This window comes from Mya arenaria, chromosome 15 (assembly GCF_026914265.1).
Source record: "Mya arenaria isolate MELC-2E11 chromosome 15, ASM2691426v1".
Taxonomy (NCBI): Eukaryota; Metazoa; Mollusca; class Bivalvia; order Myida; family Myidae; genus Mya; species Mya arenaria.
In genome coordinates this window covers 23,272,813-23,294,914 of record NC_069136.1, presented here as the reverse complement: position 1 = coordinate 23,294,914, position 22,102 = coordinate 23,272,813, and the positions used below count along the sequence as shown (strand labels likewise).

At 35.3% G+C, this 22,102-nt stretch overlaps 1 protein-coding gene across 1 annotated transcript; it reads left to right on the top strand.

Moving 5' to 3' along the window:
• The first annotated feature begins 1,518 nt into the window (after positions 1-1,518).
• LOC128219211 (uncharacterized) lies at positions 1,519-8,654 on the top strand. Its single transcript, XM_052927025.1, has 2 exons — positions 1,519-1,648; positions 7,323-8,654. The coding sequence occupies exons 1-2, from the start codon at positions 1,519-1,521 to the stop codon at positions 7,967-7,969; spliced, it is 777 nt and encodes a 258-aa protein (XP_052782985.1). The 3' UTR covers positions 7,970-8,654.
• Positions 8,655-22,102: the final 13,448 nt, after the last annotated feature.

Genomic DNA, 22,102 nt, shown 5'->3' with positions numbered 1-22,102 from the left:
ACATTTGACCTACCGTTCATTCACATTTGACCTTGTGTTCATTCACATTTTACCTTGTGTTCATTCACATTTGACCTTAGGTTTATTCACATTTGAACTTTCGTTCATTGACATTTGACCATACGTCTATTCACATTTGACCTACCGTTCAATCACATTTGACCTTACGTTCATTGACATTTGACCTTTCGTTCATTCCCATTTGACCTTACGTTCATTTACCTTTGACTTTACGTTTATTCTCATTTGACCTGATGTACATTTACATTTGACTTTAAGTTCATTCACAACTGACCTTATGTTCATTAACATTTAACCTAGCATTCATTGACAATAGAACTTGTGTTCATTCACATTTGACCTTACGTTCATTCACATTTGACCTAGCGTTCATTCACATTTGACCTAGCGTTCATTGATATTTGATCTTACGTTCATTCTCATTTGACCAAACGTTCATTCACATTTGACCTTACGTTCATTCACATTTGACCTTACGTTCATTCACATTTGACCTAGCGTTCATTGACATTTGATCTTTCGTTCATTCACATTTGACCTTACGTTTATTCACATTTGACCTTACGTTCATTCACATTTGACCTCACGTCCATTCATATTTGACCTCACGTCCATTCACATTTGACCTTATGTCCATTCACATTTGACCTCACGTCCATTCGCATTTGACCTTAGGTTCATTTACATTTGATTTTACGTTCACTCACATTTGACCTTAGGTTCGTTTACATTTAATCTTACGTTCATTCACATTTCACCCAATGTTCATTCACATTTGACCTTACGTTCATTCACATTTGACCTTACGTTCATTCACATTTGACCTCACGTCCATTCACATTTGACCTAACGTTCATTCACATTTGACCTTAGGTTCATTCACATTTGACCTTACGTTCATTCACATTTGACCTTGGGTTCATTCACATTTGACCTTAAGTTCATTCACATTTGACTTAGGTTCATTCACATTTGACCTTACGTCCATTCACATTTGACCTAACGTTCATTCACATTTGACTTAGGTTCATTCACATTTGATCTTACTTTCATTCACATTTGACCTTAGGTCCTTTCACATTTGACCTCACGTCCATTCACATTTGACCTTAGGTCCTTTCACATTTGACCTCATGTCCATTCACATTTGACCTAACGTTCATTCACATTGGACCTTAGGTTCATTCACAGTTGACCTTAGGTTCATTCACATTTGACCTCACGTCCATTCACATTTGACCTCACGCCCATTCACATTTAACCTCACGTCCATTCACATTTGACCTTATATTTATTTACATGAACGTTCATGAACGTTTAGTTTACTGTTTATGACTCTTTCATTATATTCGAATTCCTCTAAATATTCACTGGACCTTACATACACACTGCTTGTTAACAATTTATCATAAAGGCAGTTAATATTAATATGGATTATAAACCAGTTTCTTGTAGATTCATTTGATATTATTTTTCTGAAAGATGTTTTGCCGTACCATGGGTGCCATATCGACAGTGGTCCAGCAGAAGCGGCTGTCCATCTCTCGAGGCCACACTCACATTGGGCTGTCCTCCGCATCGACTGTCCGTCAACATGACGACGATAGACGGTTCGGCGACATTCATTGTAAGACATAACTCGTATAAGACTTATGTGGTTAATATTGCTATTGTATTCACAAATGTTTGAATCCGTATGCGGATGAGTATCCTCCTCCAGTGAACTCATGGATCGCAACCCAAGACCGTAGGTATCTTAACATTTCGTGCCGATAAGTCACTTTCGGTAATTGACCCGTGGGCTTTTAAAAATGGTCATTGCATCACTGTATTTTCCATTGTTATATTGTTATATGCTATGTGGTGTGCATTTCAAGAGTGTATTAATGTTCAGAGTCTATTTATAAGCAGTTTGCTATTTTCTTCGTTGACAAATCAACAAACGTTAGCTGTTGGGCTTTTCGTCCAAATTCCCCTGATTAAAATCAAAGTACTGAAAGCACTGATGGACTAGGGCTTCATTTAGGGGAATGTTGACAACCATGTTCTAAGCATTGAAAAAATCGGCTCACATCACAAGGGGTCACTGTTTAATGGGCTAGCTTAAACTTTTGACTTAAATTGCTTGCAAGCTGCAAAGGAAATTTGAAAAATCTCGTTAAGTGTGTGTAGAGTGAGGAGGGCGGGGTGTGGGGCTAAAGCGTTAAATCAGATAAAGTCAAAGTTCTTTTGAATTTCTCGAAGTCGTTTAATCAGACTTGTACAAATTAATTTACGTGTTTGGCATATGTTAACCAAAGTACACATACTTCTTTAATTTGATCAAATCTTTTATATCAAAGGTCTGTTATTTGCAGTTTCAGAGAAGATTTTCAATGATGTAATTATATACTATATAGAAAACCTGTCACCTCTTTTTCAGGGGAGCTTTAAACCACAGGGCCATACTTTGAACAATCTTTGTAAAAGACATCTACATTGTACACGTATGTCAGACTGCATGTACAATGCTATAAGGAAGCAGTTTTTATTTGATGCTATTAGGAAGCAGTTTTTATTTGAAAAGTGAAGAATTATTTTCTCCCTCTTAATTAGTGCTTGGTATTCAAATAATATAAAATGTTACCATGATAACTTAGTGCTGTTGATAAATAGTAGGCACTGCCTTCTGTCTCATGCTATTCTTATTACTGCTGCAGACTTTTGTACAAAGCAAGTTGAGTAGACTAAGATGAGATGAATATCGTTTATCAAGTATGAAATATTGAAATGTCTTTTAAATACATTGACCATCAAATTTCATAACATGATGTCAGCAGTTCATCACACTGCTTGTGAGAATGGAATACCAAACATAATCATATTCTTTATTATATACTCATAATCAATTCACATGCAATACATATCACAAAATACTTTAACCCATATTCCGTCCCTCTCTGTATATGTACATGAACACTTAAAAAAACATGTAGGGAAAACACGTAATGTCAACGCACTCTCTGGTCTTGAAGAAGTTTCAATAATTAAATAGTGAGGCAATAGTCGGGCATCGACAACAAAGTGGTCAGTTCATATATATATATTAGAAATATTAATATATATAGTGGGCGAAAAGTCCTGTTCTCACAACACTTTCTTGTCAATGAACTGATCGCAAGTCTTGCCCATCCTCGAAAAAATACCATTCTTACACATAAATGTTTTTTAAGATACAACTCGTAGTAGTTAAGACTAGAGAAATGAAACCATATCCAATATTCAGAGCTGTGGGGCCACTCTAGATGTCATTCATCGCAGGTTTCGTGGCATTTTGGGTACAAAATTACTCCTTTGGCGAATATCCCATCAACCGATGGGGGAAAAACTCCCCCTTTGGATTCAAAATTCTGTTTAAGTCACACTTGGGGATGTGCCGGGGTCAAGCCATAATGCAGCCATTATAGGGCGCGGGCAGACCTTTATAAATTCGACAGCAACAACAACCCATATTCCGCTCCAGTGCAATACGGCCATATACCACTCTTGTGACGTCTTGTCATAACAAGTATGTTGCGCAATATTAAATTGACGTCATCAAACCAATGAGTGCATCCTTAAAATGCAATTTATTATGCAAAGATGTGGCTTCTAGGTGATCTAATCAGTACTGTATATAATAAAAGGATTAATTATCCTAGGATTAATAATCCTTTTAATATATACACTACTGATTAGATTAGCTAGTACTAATAATTTATTAGTACTGCGTTTTGATCCGGATATGGCGGAATGTCATATTCGATTCTGGTAGTTTTTTTTGTAGATTTTGATTTTACTCGGCTTTTTCCTTGTGAAAAATGAATCTGCAAAAATCTACTTGAGTCGAATACAACCTCCTGGATCAAAACGCAGTACTTATAACCCTATTATGTACAAAACCTGTTACCCCATGGACAGAGCATCTTTAACCCACAGGGCCACTGTAACTTTGAACAATCATTGTAAAAGACAACTACATGTCAGACTACATACAAGATGCTAAGGAAGTAGTTTGGAAAAATGAGAATTATTTTCTCCGTCTTAATTTGTATTCATTAGATAACTCAATAAATGCAGCAGTTGACCATTCTTGTATTGTCCTCTGTCACTATCCTGATAGCTCCCTATCTCAATAGTTGCAAAAGGTTGTAGGTTCATGATTCCCTGGTCCAATATGTCATACAGAAAGAAGATATTGATTGTAGAATCAAGAAGCTTTCTTTTCAGGCACTTCGAATTGAATAGTACTGTAACATTTGGAGTGCCTACAATTTGTTTGGTTTGTTTAGGCAACATGTATCAGGTGTTGCAGTACATTTAGCTTGTACTTTTCACCCGTCCTTGTAAATCTAAAACAACTTTCATTTTGCAAAAGTAGTTCATATAACTATAATAAGGTTGCTAAATCAGAGTTTGAATAATTCAGAAAACTAGATGAGCATTAATTGCAGCAATTTGAACTCCAACTGATAATGTCAATTAAGCTGGTTAAGCAATACTGCTGTTCCTTGGTATGGGGATTTCCTTGAATCAATAAACATTTCTTGCGTTAGATAGTACAATGTATCTTTGATTTGGATTTAGTATAACTTATATAAATAAATATATATTCTTTACTTCTAATATGTAATAAGACAATTAGTTAATTTTCAACTGCGCACCTAAACCCTGAATCTGAATACACAAGCTAATGCATCAGTCAATTGTAACCATGCCCCCCCCCCCGGTCCCGGAATAGAGGGTACTTTTATTTTCGGTCCAGCCAACCCCAGCTAAATTCCCCGCCCTGCGGAGATAATCTGGTCCCCACCAAATGCACCCGCACCCAAGGGACATTAGGTAAAGCCCCATCCACACTGTATTTTCCGGGAAGACCCGGCACTGCGGGGCCTACTGAAAGGTAAAAACATGGCCCATTTCGACGGCTATCCCCGGTATACCCCCGGATGTGGGAGCCGTGGTTTCAATTGACTGGTGTATAATGATCCTTGTGATCCAATCTCATGCCAAGACGATTTCTGTTCTAACATTGCCAGGTTAGTTATTCTTAAGCATAAAAAAGCCTTGGCAGTATTTGAGAAAGACTGTTGTGAGGATAAATCTTCATTACTTCACTATTCCACAACATTGGGTTATAATGGAACTTAATTGAATATTTTGGTTTTAATTGTGTTCCCTAAACGCCACAAGTCAACTGATTAATACAAATTAATTCAATTCTATCTCCACAATATTCGGCTCTGCATTATTAAATAAAACTCAAAAGTTACACTTGCAAATTATATAACCAAATACCTTTCCCTCAAATATTTCACAAATTTATATTGAAATATCAACAACAATGCATCACCATACTGTATCTCTGACTGATTATTGATTTTCATTCTTGGCTAGAAAACAAAAAGTGAGCACAAAGCGTCTTCAGAAAAAGAACTTGTAAAGTATACACCAGTCAATTGTAACAACGCCCCCCCCCCGCAGGGAACAGCAGGTATTTTGACTTTCGGTCCAGCCCAGTCCCCGGTAAAATCCCTGCCCTGCGGGAACGAACTGGTGGTAAAATCCCGTTAATAACCCCGCACCCTGGGGATCTAAGGTAAGAGCAATTCCCTGATATAGTTTGCGGGAAGACAAAACCACCCCAATCTCCCGGCATTGCGAGGACACTAGTTCTGGCTTCCATAACTTTAATGTTGATATTTATTTTTTTATGTTTACAACACATTGAACAAGTCCAATAAGGTAATATATAATGTGTTCGCTGAAGTTCTTTAGCTACGAGGACACCTGAAAGGTTAAAACACAGCCCTCTCCCCCCCCCCCCCGTTATATCCCCAAGGTGCCCTGGTACCAATTGACTGGTGCATTATACTAGAGGAAATCAAAATTGAGCAGGCAAGATTGTTTTACCTACGGCGATGGTTTATCAAAATGTCATTGAACAAAATGTACTTACACTGAGAGTGGCTCGAAGACTTTTCTATGCACATAGGTAAACAATCATCATATTCATAAGCCAGATACTGTGCACATATTCATACATTTGGCTTTATTTTGAATGAAACTTCATAAATAAGTATGCGCATATTTGATAATTTTTATCTCCATTTTGCAAAATTGAAATCACATGATTTTATCAAACGAACTTGTATTGCTTGAAAATTTACGTGTCAAATTAAAAATGCTACCCACGCTAAGAAGAAAATAAATCCGTTTGATGGTGGTAATCATTCAATGGCGGCTTTATTGATAAATTTCTTCAATAAAACACGTATGAAATTCACATCATCAGCATCCGGAAGTAGTGATAACATACATGTCTGAATCATTCGGCCGCTCTGATCAGAGTAAATGAGGTCAATACAGTAGACTGGTACCCTGATTTACTTTTCCTCAAAAATATAAAGTTATACAGGTACGCGGCATATGGGTTTTAGTTAACATTAATAGTATTTGAACAATAAATACCAAAAATCATGTTGTGTTTGAAAAAGTGCTTAGTGCCATGCAATGATTAGTTAAAAAATAAACTTTGTATCGAAAAGAATATATCACGGAAACATGCAAATTATGTCGAAAAAAAGAACAGGGACCGACTTCGGATTTTTTTTTAAGCAATGGATATTGTTTTTATAAATAAATACCAACATTCTATACAAAGGATATTAACAATACTTTTGTAAACAAACTTTCCTGGTTGTTTTCTACTTAGACCGCACACGTTAGTCGCTTTACGTATGAATTCACAAGACATTTCGAATGCGCGATGGGCATCGCGGTTATCTGATACTGGTTTCTTTTCGGATAAAAGAGAAAGAGGGTACCAGTCTATCAATACAGAGCATTGAACGGGAAAATTTCGATGAGTACTTTTCCAATATGTTCATATTCTTATTGCATATAATCTGACCGTATGCAAGAACATTCATGTAGTTAACCAGATTAACTCACTAGCTACGTATGAATTTCTTGTGCTTCATTAAAAGAACATACGGTTAGCTTGAATTGTTAGGAGAACTATTTTTATTGGATGTTTTCATTGTAATCAGTTCTGGTACTACTTAGATTATTCAAATTCGCTAACGGCAATCCAATCAAAATACAGCGTATGAATACATTACGTCAGTGAACCCCCAGATGCGGCTTGAGAATGCAGATATCGTGAGTATCGCTATGAACTAGGCAACAAGTGCCCTAGTCCAACTAGTTAAGAGATATCGATTCTAAGGGCCCCATCTTAGTAGTTATTTAAACAAACTGTTTTACTTATTCATTTCCAGGTCCACACTTCACGTATGACCGTGATACTGTACATCAGTACCGAGAGATAAGCGAAAGTGACTTCATCTTGCGGAATTACTCCACAGTCCAAAAGTCCCAGGGCATGGTCCCCGGGGGTCGCAGGCTCAAGAAGTACCGGGGAGTCCTGGGAAACAGGGCCTTTCACGCACCGGGGAAGTTTTATTTCGAAGTGCGCATCATGTATAATATTGTGCGCCCCCTGGACAACATAAACTTTGTGTTTGAAGTTGGTGTCAGTCGTCGCGGTGACGTAGATCACAATTACTACATCTACGATCAGCCAAATGCTTGGTCATTTTGTGGACAACACTGTGATGACCACAAGCAGGTATGCGCGTGGTGTCGTCACCATGGCTTCAACCTGGCGCACATGCCACTCTCTTTGAATACAGCGGGCACCACGCTTGACAGGAAGTTTGGATTCTTGTTGGACTCTGACCGACGTCAATTGACGGTGTTTGACGTCACGCGTAACCGAAAGGTCCACAGTTTCACTGACGTTGATTTTAGTTCTGGACTATGGCCTGTATTCGGATGTCATTGGCCAAGCAAAGTGAAGCTTGAAATGATTTTACGGACTGGCAAGGACATTGAAAGTATTGCAGATGTCGTCCGTCAAGCATGACACTCATCGTTGAAAAAATAGAGCATTATATTATGGCATAAAGACCACTAACTAAATGTTCCTAAATATTGTATAGGGAATTGAACGATTTGACATGACTCGGATTTCAAGTGCTTCAAGATCCCAAACGCCATTGATGGGATGAGCACTACACTTGCTTACTGAACATTTAAGAACATTTGAAAAATGTACGTTTCCTATAAGAAAAAACAATGGTTGAACGTTACCATTGTTTATTCTTTTAAGTTGCGCAATCCCGCGTAGAACAATCATTGTGGTGAAAATCAAGTAGATCCAGCATTATCTTTAAATCACAAACCATTCAGCTTAAAAACCTATCAAACTTGAAAGTAGGCAATGATCTGATATTGTAAAAAACATTCTCTGTTTCATTATCCTGTGTTAATAAAAACACGAAAAAAACCATGTAACATTGTAGTGAGTAGTCACTTCCGAATCGGTGTAATCTATCCTATAACAACCTGGCAGATCAAAAAGAACTTTGTTTTGCTGAACGACCTCTTCGACTATGGTTTCTGGCTCAGAGAGGATGAAAAGTGTTACTGCGAAGTTCCTTGGTTGTCTTAATTCTCACCACTGCTTGGTTCTCAACATACGTGTTTGGATTTTTGTTTTTTATTATGAACTCTAAAAGAGAAAACCGTTTCTTTTCTGGATGTAATAAGCCAAGAGCAATAATATGTATAAAGGATTTATAGTGATGAACTACAAGTTGGCATTTTGCAAAATATATATGCAAAGAAGAATGTTCAAATAGTATGTTTTTAAACGACGAAATATCAAGTCACTAAACTTTTTCGTGTCAATACAAAGCACCTTTTCCCAGATCTTTGACACATGCATGAACATTTCAGATGCGGACCATATTAACTTTCACGTTTTTTTTCCATCATTTCGTGACATTGTCACTAGCTGTGTAATCATCGATTCGTGACATTGCCACTAGCTGTGTAATCAAAGAACTCACGATTGGATTTTGTCCTGAAATATTCCAACTGATAGTTTCGTTATTGCATTTTCCCCATCTGTGTACAAATTGTTATATAAATGCCGATCCACGAGGCTTTGATTATATGATTAAATCACGTGTCTCTATCAAATGATCCTTAATTGACAATGACGTTTGTGAAGTGAACAGAATAATAATTACATCTTTCAGAAATGCACCTCGATCAAGAATGTTTAGTTATGTTTAAACTGGGATTTCTAACGAATTAAAATTGTGATTTACTCAGCAAATAGAAAAAGGTGCTCCCTGCGTGTTAATCAGTCTTAGCTTTCTTGTCAGACAACGGGTTTGACCACGCATGCCACAACTAGGAACAATGAACTCACATTTTTACAAAGTTAAAATGGTGAAATTTAAATTGGAGGATTCTTTTCGAAATCCGGATTAAAACACAATTTCCACATCTTTTAATTCGTGATTTAATTTTTAAACAATATTGATGAGATCTGATCAGATTACTTAAAACACAAATCAGTAAAGTGATGTGTTAAAACATTTCTCTTTTTATATAAAGACCGACACGCGGAACAACTAAATCAACCAAAAGCCTAGTTTGTCTGCCTATTCTTCTACACGTAGTTAATATCAAACTCTATCGTTTATATGTGTTTGCGCCTTTTTTACCCGGCGCGCGCCCTCCCCCTAAAATAGTTCAAGCTTACTTGAAATTTGAATAAAGGAGAAAAAGGGGAATGAAATACGCCATGCACCAACTTTTACTAGAACTTGTTCCAATTCTCCCTGCTAACCAACACTTTAAACAATATACTTCAAAACAAAGTATATCTTAAGGTCTTCTTAGACTTAGATGTGCCAAGGCGGTAAGAGGTGTCTGCAATGTATCAGATACACATTAGATAAGTTGTAATAAATAAGTCCTTAAATTTAAGAAATTTATGGTGAGCAGCCTTGGGGAAATTCTGTGTGCTCTTTCTAAATCCATAAAAACATATTTGATATCATGAAATTTTGTGTTTATGTCAATTTTCGTATTTAAAGAAACCGTAGAAATACTTTATGGTCAATTTATTATCCACCGATGTTTTTCTATTTTTGCTAACATAACTTTGTGATCGTCGTTAAAAGAAGTTTGCCGGTTTACCAATTTATCACAATTATTTGATGAATATTAAATTATCTTTTCAACAAATAACAACTTGTTACAATACAGAAAATTGGGAAAACAATACAGTTGACATTTTAAGGGTAACCATCAATTATCTTTCTTTTCATGGAAGCCTTAGGCAATTTTTATTTCAACATAACCATTGCGTTAGTTTTAACATTTTAAGAGATTGGACGGGCACGCAATTTCTCATTGCTCATTTACAAACTGCGGCTTACTTTTCTCTTCGCTGAAACACCATAGAAGCTTTAGATGAATGTCTATTACATATGGTTCTTTATTAAAATGTTGTATTATAAGTTATATTCACCAGTATGGTAAATTTTTATTTTCTATCATTTGTCTTTACACCGACGGACACTACAACGCTGTGCTTCTTTGGCTAGGAAAATCTCGTTCTCATAAATAATAAAAGAGGCAGCTTTGTAGACCATTCGAATATGAACACAGCTGTTAAATAAGGGTTATTTATGAATATTAGTTGAAACATGCGATTTCATTGAAAGAAGAATTGTCTCCCTGCCTCATGCATATTCATTAAAACGAGAATTTGTCGGTCAATTTTCCGACGGTATGTTTGAAGTGTAAGAGAGAAAGTACCCTGGTTTCCGACAATGTAATGTTTTCTCTAATGTACATTTACTAAAATTCAATACGTTTTAATATTGCAATTCTTGGCCAAGATTTCAGCGTTGCATTATTCTGCAATATTCAGCCAGGTTGAAATTTTGGCCAACGATTACATAATCAAAATGCAAGCAAATCTAAAATATCTCAGCCGAATGGAAGCAGAAAATAGTATAGTCTTTTATTGGCTAAGATATATTTTCATATCTTCTATATCAAAAAAGTAACTCAATTATTTACATCACTCACTTGTTTGTTTAAATCGGTTGTGAACCGTATTGACCCATGTGGAAACCCCTTTGAAGTCATGTGGGATTTCACCCTGATATCGTAACACCTGTTTATTTATCGAACGCAGTTTTCAATAGTGCAACCCTCTTTAACAACGTGTAACAAAAAATACAGTATACAAAAATATTATTTTCGCCAATCTCACAGTCACATTGCCCAGTAATTGTTTCGCATTTTCGACATTGCATCCTTTGTTATATTGTTTTATACTTAAAGATCCCATATAGCCCACCTTACAATCACATTGCCAATATTTTGATTCGTAATTATCAGTTTTGCAACTCTTGTTATACCGTGTTATACATGAACGTCGCAAATAACTGTATTCATATTGCCCAGTTATCGCGTCACATGTATCAGTTTTGCAAGTTGTGTTGCATTTGTAAACTTTTGAAAAACAAAAATGGCGTGATTTACATTATACTAGTCTACATATTGCGGCACATGTTTCAGTTTTGCTTAAAAAACTGCATATGTTGGGACATGGAGTATCCGAATATATTGAAATAATATAGATTGCATAGGAGTAGTAGAGAGCGGCTATAGAATATTAAACACATGGTTAAATCAGACAGGCCAAAACGCGGTCTTCTGAGACTACCAGAATATGTTTCCGTCCTTCTATCCGGCGAATAACTTCATGATTACTGATAGGTTGAAATAAAACTTGGTAGTTCAAAACTACTGCTGGGATTGGAATAAAACTTGGTATTCAGATAAATGTCGGTTAGAGGAAGTGCAGTGGACAAGAACCGTAATCCTATCCTGCCTATTTATCTCCAATTGACAATTTTGTCCGTCATTCCATTCGTCCGTCACACTCTTGTCCTTCAAAACCACTGATGAGGTTAAAATAAAACATAGATAGATGGCTATGACATGAAGTGTAGTGTACATTTCTTTAAAATAGGTCCTTGACCAGGTCATATCTTGGAAGGAACTAAAAGGATTAAAACGAAATTAGAAACATCGGTAGATGGCGACTACAAGAAGTCTAGTCCTACCTAGCATATTTGAGTAATCTCCCTTTTCCCCCTTAAACTGATATTTTTCGGTTATGGGTGCATGTTTAAAAATATTCAAGAGATTCAAAAGAACCTTATTTCTTTCAAATGCATTGCAATAAGAGGAAGTGCAGTGCCAAACAATCACATTCCTATAATTCATATTTATTTAGTTATCTCCACTTCACCAATTCTTTTTTTCATATTAGGTGCTTGTCGGGGCCATATCCTGGTTATAACATGTACTAAAGGGATGGAACTGTGTATATAGATAGATGACAAAGACAAGAAGTGCAGTGCAAACGAACCATAATCATGCCCTTCATATTTAGTTATTTCCACCTGATACGTTTCGAAATTTGGAATTTGTCCAGGCCATATCTTTGGATGTATTAAAGAGATTGAAATGAAACTTGAAAATTAAAAAAAAACACAATCAAGGGCCATAATTTGTATTTAGGGTTAAAATGGAGTAATGTTCCTTGTTGTAAGATAGTCGTCAATGATTCTGCGAAGTATTAATGCCCTGTATATATTTTTAATTTAAGTTCTCCTCTTAACCTGATATTTTTTGAAAATATATGCGCAGAGGTACATATGTAACAAAACGTTTGCATACAATTTTGATTTAAACAGTGTTAAATACATTGGTATGAAACTAAATCAAGCTGATTATTATTGCGAGCACAATATTAAAACATTCACTTATAAATTCCTGTTGCAAGAATATGCCATAATTATTCTAGAGGAACAGGAATTTTTATTCACAGACACATATTTATACAGTTGTATTACTGCAGTACATTGGTATCACATTTCAGTACTTAAACATGCTGGTATATGTTCTTTGCATACTGACTGAAAACTAATCCGTAAATCAAACAGCAGATCACAGTACGAATCTTAGCTAGTAGACAATGTACATATTTCAACAACGTGAGTGTGAACTTAATTTGAGAAATTGATATATTTATTATATATTTCTTTCAATAAGAGTGAGTTTCAATAAGGGAGATATCTAAAGTAACATGCCTCAGCTGTCAAGCAATGAATAAAATATGGGTTAGAAGCTACAACACACACATACAACATTCGACTTTCTGAAATACAGATACAACGTAAAATATAAGCAACAAAACAATCAGCAATAACACAATATTCCCCTTCGAATGTAGACAAATTAAGAAATGATAGAACCATATTAGAGTTACTTTAGATGATTCAAATTAAAAAAAAATGCGAATGAACAACAGTATGCGTTTACACGAATATATTTACGACATGGGATTTACATCACGTATTTAACGCATTGTTTACTTAAATCACAATCAAACTCTCTAGATATTTTCATTGATGAAAACTGAACAGCCACTCAGCGAGAGACATACATAACAAACACGAAAACGAAACTAATCTCAAATGTCGTTACAGGTACATAATGGTGTAAGGGAAGCCGATCTAGTTGTTCACATATGATGAGTTATCTACCCCTTGAACGATATCGTACATTCCCACCATCTCATCCCCGTCCCTCTGTTGCAGTCGTATGTATCGGTCTTCCTGGTCCGTGTCGGGCGCGATCTCACTCGTCACAATGCTGGTTTCTGTGTACATATATGGTGCAAAACTATTATATTAATTAATAGTTCAACACTATAAGTATTTCTGTAAAAAAAATATTCTGACAAAATAAAACATAAACATTACTTATAAAAACATAAACCTTTTACCGCTTTTATACTTCGTATCCCTTTTCCTGAAAGTACACGCAAAAAGACAAGTAATTAATTAGCTTTCAATGTAATTTATAGCGTCAATAGAGCAGTCTTAATTTGATACCAGTTGGTTGACACAATCTCAGAGTTCCAGAGTGCAAAAGTGGGTGGGGAAGGTAAAAATAAAAAATGCAAAAGTTTCATGCTTAATTTAGTTTTGAGGAATAGTCTTTTTCGGGGGTAAAACATGTATCGTTTGCAGCATATTTTGGGATAAGGTGGAGTTGACTTTTTTTACGAATAAAGATTTTATTAGATTTTGGATAAAAAAGCATTTGCATTTTTGTTTGAAAGTCTGTCGACAATATAACTATAGTTTATTTAATACGTTCTAGACTACATAATTAGCGATGTATTATTGGTGCTTAATGATATATTTACAAATAAGAAAGTTTTTCAATAAAATAATAAATTATTGTTGAATGATTTCATTTCCTGATAACAAGAATGCAAATATTTATCTTAAAATGGCCGCATCACCACAGGGCCACAAGATTTTGTTGATGGGGTAGTACAATTGTACTATTGATGAGATTGTAAACGGCACTTTATTTTCAAACATAAACTAAAATGACCGTGTACTTTATCATCCTAAAATGTCCGTGTACTTTATCAATTTGGTTTTAGTTTATTTTTACCTTTGAAATAACTAGAAATTAAACAATACACGCTGAAAATTATAAAATACATAAACTTTGCTTAAAATATTTTTTTTTAATAAATTATTTACGGCTTACATGAAGTAAAGCGATAGATTTGTCAAAAGCCGTGTACTTTGCCTTAGATTTAAACTCTGAGAAATCAGTTGGTCAAGATTTTTAGGAAAACTTTAGGATATTAGAGAAAGTTCTTTATTACCGTGGATAGAGCTCTTAAATGCGGGGTTTATGGTCTTTATTTCACAAAAATTCTCCAAATATTAAGAAAGTTATCTTTATAAACCTTACCTGAATCGATACTTGTTGACATTTGTTGCCGTGCACTTTAACAAATAAGTCACGTGGGTTCTCCACCGTGTTTGATCAAACTTGTACAATTGTAGATCATTTTGAGAGGAAAAGCAGGGTGCTAGCCATAACTCTATTTTAGCTAACTACAAAGTTATTGCTCTTTGCTGTTTGTTTTCGTTGTCAGATACCTTTGTACAGATAATCACTTGCAAACTACTGGATGAAATTTATTGATACTTTACACAATGGGAAAGCACAATGAGAAGAAGTGTAGTGGACAAGAACCTTTATTGTATTATGAGTATTTACCAAGTTATTGCCCTTATTGTTTTTGTTTTCATTGTTGTCAAACTTTTGTCCGGACAGTAATTAGTACTTTTCGAAGGAATTGAGTGAAGATCTAAATAAGTTTTGTGAAGAGATGAATATTGTGATATGTCTTGAATGGATTCCTAGACAAAGTAATACCATTGGTGATCACCTGAGTAGATGCTATGATTCTGACAATTGGCAAGTAAGAACAGATGTTTTTAGACAATAAGACAATGAGTTGGGGCCTCATTCAGTAAACAGGTTTGCATCGCATTTAAATAACAAAAGCCCATGATTCAATTCCAGGCGGTGGGTCCCAGGGACAGAAGAAGCCATTTAGAGCAGTACTGGGCTCTTGATATGAACTGGAGTGTTTCACCGCCAAGATTGGCGTTAACATGTATAAATAAACTCATTGTCGAGAAGGCAACATGCACACTTAGTTCCAAAGTATAAAAGTGCTCCATTTTGGCCATATTTACTTAATTAAAAAAACATTTGTCATAGACTTTAAAAAATGCAAAAAAAATGTTTGATAAGTTCTAGGAAACAACACAATGGTTGTTTCAAAATTACACCTTTGAAATTTGACATGATTGCTTTAAGGTGTTGTTTTGAATAACAAGTCATTTCTTGTCATGTCGTTATTTTCTCGAGATACTCATGCCATTTATTTCCATCAGGTGTTGGCTTAAAAGACACACTCAATAAAATACAAAAAAAGGATTGTAATGATATACGGTTTTAATCGGATCTATTGCATGTCCATACGCCATTTTACATATATATACATATGTGTATATGGCAGCAGTCAGTTCGACTGTAAAATCTGATGAGTTTTGGCTTAAACTAACATTTCGTTCCAAGCATGTTTCAGCTCAAAATCATAAGATCAAAAAGTTAACTTATACAAGAACAAAATAATGTATTGTTGACAAATTGAAGTTAGTAGGTCCAGATTTAAATTTGGGCACTCATTCACTGCGAGCAAGCGGTGCCACGTCTGTTGCGAATTCAGCCAAAAGCACTGAAAGATGTCTGAAGAGACATGGTCGTTGGAAGACCGATGCAGCAAAAAATGGTTATGTTGAAGACTCATTACAGAGAATCTTTCAGTTACAAAAGAACTTAATTTGTGAATATTTACTGTAGGAATTGAATTTGAATTGTGCTGTTTCATCATCTATCCTTTGTATTTTCTACGCGTCACTCGAAAATCGCAACTGTGTTGTACTTTCCTTAATTTTTAAGAAATATAGTTTGCACTTATAGTACTCTGCAATACAACGTTTAGCAGAGTACTTCTGTACTTACGGTCATTGTATAGCAAACCGGTTTGTACGGTTTAGTGAATTGGGATATAGTTGGAATAGGGATTAGTTTAAAATCAGTTTTAGCGAGTCTCTCTTGGTGATGACATCGAATTACCAATTCAAATTCAATGTTTACAAATGATTGTTCAATTTCATGTGTTACTGATTACCCATGTATCCCAATAATTCAAACATAATAATGTTTTATATCAAAAATGTATTTATAATAAGATAATTGTTCAATACTTTGTTGTTAGGGAGATTACGGGAGATAAGGCCCGACATCAAGTGGTAGTTGACAATTCTGTATCTCTGGTGACAAACGGGCAGGGGTATCTTAGTTTTCCCCAAAAAGAAGGGTTTTTATCTCAGATTTGCAACGGCGAGTCGACCACGTCCGTAATCTCATTTCTTTGTTAAACATTTTGTCTTGTCATTGCTTACGTATCAAGATGTGTATGTCATCTTGTACTCTGTTTCGTGTCAGCACAATTTACCCGTAACTCTCAAATCGCAACTGTGTTGTACTTTTCTAAGTTTGTACGAAACATAGTTTGGACCGTCCCCAAACGTCTTTTCAAAATCTCTGAAAATAAAAACAAAACTACTTGTGGCGTTTGAGTAAAAATTTGCAGGTGGTCGAATATCGGTGAAATGATCGCTAAAATCTAAATGTATGAGCATATGTTTTAGTATTGTTTTTTTAATGAAAAATAAAAATAAATCTAAAATATACACACCGGCCCATTTCTGGTCTTTTGGCATCAATACCTTCAGTTCAGACATAAAAGATAACTCAAAATAGCATCAATCTCAATTGTTCGAAAAACTGCCGAAAACTTTAATGTCTTAAAGCGTTAGAACCGCTTTAGCCCTATAACAACCGTTTTCGACCATAAATGTAAACAGCTGCAATCTAATCTTTAGTCAGCCTGCTTATATGTCCAGACATTTACGCAAAATCTGTCTCAAGACATAAATAAATAAATAAAATGTTGAAACGGCCAATCTGTTCGAGTTCAGCTTTAATAGGGTTCAATATATGTTGTTGGTTTTAACTTGAAATGCATTATAATGTTTAACTCATTATCAAAACAGAAAACACAGATGGTTAGGGAACAGATGAACCAATATTAGACTTCATATTTGTATTTTTTTATTGTTTTATTATGTTGTTGTTGTTTTCCAATTAATAGCTACGTTGCTTTAAAATAGACCTAAATAACGCTTCTATTTCTTGAAATGTAAACAAATCATTATTATACTGGTGTTATTTTAGTCATTTAAATAAAATGAGTTCAACACAAGAATGCATTTAAAAACAAAAATCTAAAGTAAAATATGCATCAACTTATATTGTGACCCTGAAAGCGTAGAAGCAAGTTTGATAGGTACGATGTCTTACATCTTCAGACACGAGCGTCTAGTATAAATGTCAACAAAATCCATTAAAACTAACAAACGAACTCAACTTACTCCCAAGGCTATACTTTCAAAATAAATCAGAGGCATGCAATCATGTAGTATGTAGCGTAGTTTAAGGTTTTAATGTTCAGTTGTGTGTTCTGGAAATATCTGACTCCCTTTAAAGGTGATTTGCTGATGTGCGTTTGAAATTATTGATAAAATGTCTGCAATAAACTTGCATCATCTGTCTACTGCACCCTTGAACTTCTCTGTTATATGTCGAGTCGTACATAAGCGTTTCCCATATATTCACATAATTCGAAAGACTATTGAATTATTTTTTCAAGAAGTAATAATATTTGGCAATCAAATAAAATTAGGCAAACAATAAAGTTCACATTTGTAAGGATCTAATCTATTATTGTTAGGTTTATTGAGATTTTTATCTCTGTCAGCAACGTTTTATCAAATGCGTAAAATAACGTATTTCACTGCTTTTTAATGGATTTGTCGCTGAACTGTAAGACATTTTTTTATTGTGAACCCATTTGCACATTGAACCCATTTGCACATACAAAATCAGTCGGTATCCACTGGACACAAAATAATAACAGTTATTTTATTATTGATTATTAACCTGTTTATCGTAGATTCATTTGATGTTGTTTTTTTCTAAAAGGTGTTTTGCCGAAACATAGGTGCCATATCGACGGTGGTTCAGCAGAAGCGGGTGTCCATTTCTCGAGGCCACACACATTGTGGGCTTTCCTCTGCATCCACTGTCCGTCAACATGGCGACGATAGACGGTTCGGCGACATCCATTGTAAGGCAGTATAAGGCTTATATGTATACTGCTGATATTCCTGTTTGTAATAATAAACGTAAGTATACGTGTGTGAATGCGTGCCCCCCCCCCTTTCTATTTAAAAAGTATAGTGTTTGTAATCGGCTTTTGTCGTATTGTGACGTTGTGTTAAGCTGTGTGACTTTGAGCTAAATGACACTTGGACACTCATCTTGTGCCTAGAAAAAGGTCAAAGCTTTCCTGTGGTTTCAATTGTTCGTAAATTATATTTTATGTGTTATTAGTGTGTGTATAGCACGTGATAAATGATGTAATCAATGTGCGTTTATTGGGCTTTGGTGCCTTCATCGGTGAAAATTTTGCGACCATTAAAACCCGAATATTCCTTCTCAAATTTCAAAATTACCGCACAATTATTTCCAAGTTCATGTTTTAAAGTATTCAAGCGAATTATTTTACTTTTTCATTTACAGGTCAACAATTCAAGTACGACCGGGAGACTGTACATTGGTACCGCGAGATAAGTGACATCATATTGTCATATTGTTTGATATTTACTCTACTGTCAAAAAGTTTCAGGGCATGGTCCCCGGGGGTCGCAGGCTCAAGAAATACCGGATAGTCCTGGGATACATGGCCTTTCACGCACCGGGGAAGTTTTATTTCGAAGTGCGCATCATGTATAATATTGTGCACCCGCTGGACAACATAAACTTTGTGTTTGAAGTTGGTGTCAGTCGTCGCAGTGAGGTTGATCACAATTACTACATCTACGTTCAGCCGACCGCTTGGTCATTTTGCGGACAACACTGCGATGACCACAGGCAGGTATGTGCGTGGTCTCGTCACCATGGTTACAACCTGGCGCACATGCCTCTCTCCTTGAGCACAGCGTGCACTGTGATTGACAGAAAGTTTGGATTCTTGTTGGACTCTGACCGACGTCATTTTACGGTGTTTGACGTCACGCGTAACCGAAAGGTCCACAGATGTACATTGATTTCAGTTCTGGTCTGTGGCCTGTATTCGGATGTCATTGGCCAAGCAAGGTGAAGTTTGAGATGATTTTAAGGACTGGCAAGGACATTGAAAGTATTGCAGATATCGTCCGTCAAGTATGACATTCATCGTTTAAAAAAGATCCTCAAATTATGACAACAGTTAAAGACCACTAACTAATTCTCCTATGCTTATCAGTATATTTAATTGACCAATTTTCACGCGAAATACCAGTGATTTCTAGTGCTTCATGATCCCCATCGCCATGTACGGGATGCACCAAACAACTAAATATTTAAATAACATTAGGTTTCTTATGGCTAAACGTAACCATAAGGTATTATATTAAAATGCTCAATCCCACTTAGGAGTACAAAAAATGTAGCGAAAATCAAGTAGAACCAGCATTATTTTTTAAATCACAAACCATTCAGCTTCAAAACCTGGTGTGATATGGTATAACCATGTATTGTTTAACTATCCTGTGTTAATAAAAATAAAACAACAACAACACATGTACCACTGTAGTAATCGGTGTAATCTGTCCTATATTAACATGACAGATAGAAAAGAACTTTATCTTGTTGAAAGACCTCGTTGACTGTGGTTTCTTGTTAAAAAACGACGAATCATTGCTACGTTAATTGGTTGTCCTAATTATCACCACTGCTTGTTTGTAAATATTCGTGTTTGAATTCTATAAGAGAAAACCGTTTTTTTCTGGTTGTTATAAGCAAAGAGCAAGAATATGTCTAAACTTAAACTTGAACTTAAAATGATGAATTACAAGTTGGCATTTTACAGAATATATATGCAAAGAAGAATGTTCAAATGGCATGATCTTTAACGACGGAATACCAAGTCAGTTCACTATTTCGTGTCAATACAAAACACCCTTTCTCAAATCTTTGACACATGCATGAACATTTCAATTGCGGACCATATTAGCTTAAACGGGTTTTTACCATCATTTCGTGACATTGTCACTAGCTGTGTAATCAAAAATATTCACGATTGAATTTTGTCCTGAAATATTCCAACTGATAGTTTCGTTATTGCATTTTCCCCATCTGTGTACAAATTGTAATATAAATGCCGATCCACGAGGCTTTGATTATATGATTAAATCACGTGTCACTATCAAATGATCCTTAATTGACAATGACGTTGTGTCAAGTTAACTGAATAATAATTACATCGTTCAGAAATGCACCTCGATCAAGAATGTTTAGTTATGTTTAAACTGGGATTTCTTACGAATTAAAATTGTGATTTACTCAGCAAATAGAAAAAAGTGCTCTCTGCTTGTTAATCAGTCTTCGCTATCTGGTCAGACAACGGGTTTGACCACGCATGCCACAACTAGGAAAAAAGAACTTGAAAGAAGTTAAAATGGTGAAATTTAAATTGGAGGATTCTGGTCGAAATCCGGATTAAAACACAATTACTACATCTTGTAATTCGTGATTAAGTTTTTAAACAATCTTGATGAGATCTTATCAGATTACTTAAAACACAATTCAATAAAGTGTTGTGTTAAAACATTTCTCTTTTTATATCAAGACAGACACGCGGAAGAACTAAATCAACCAAAAGCCTAGTTTGTCTGCCTATTCTTCTACACGTAGTCAATATCAAACTCTATCGTTTATATATGTGTTTGCGCCTTTTTTACCCGGCGCGCGCCCTCCCCCTAAAATAGTTCAAGCTTACTTGAAATTTGAATAAAGGAGAAAAAGGGGAATGAAATACGCCATGCACCAACTTTTACTAGAACTCGTTCCAATTCTCCCTGCTAACACTTTAAACAATATACTTCAAAACAAAGTATATGTTAAGGTCTTCTTTCCTAGACTTAGATGTGCCAAGGTGGTAAGAGGTGTATGCAATGTATCAGATACACATTAGATAAGTTGTAATAAATAAGTCCTTAAATTTAAGAAATTTATGGTGAGCAGCCTTGGGGAAATTCTGTGTGCTCTTTCTATATCCATAAATACATATTTGATATCATGAAATGTTGTGTTTATGTCAATTTTCGTATTTAACGAAACCGTTGAAATAGTACTTTATGGTCAAATTATTATCCACCGGTATTTTTTTCTAATAAACTTGCTTTTTTGCTAACAAAACCTTGTGATCGTGGTTGAAAGAAGTTTGCCGGTTTACCAATTTATCACAATTATTTGATGAATATTAAATTATCTTTTCAACAAATAACAACTTGTTACAATACAGAAAATTGGGAAAACAATACAGTTGAAATTTTAAGGGTTACCATCAATTATCTTTCTTTTTATGGAAGCCTTAGGCAATTTTTATTTCAACATAACCATTGCGTTAGTTTTAACATTTTAACAAGAGATTGGACGGGCACGCAATTTCTCATTGCTCATTTACAAACTGCGGCGTACTTTTCCCTTCGGTGAAACACCATTGACGCTTTAGATGAATGTCTATTACATATGGTTCTTTATTAAAATGTTGTATTAT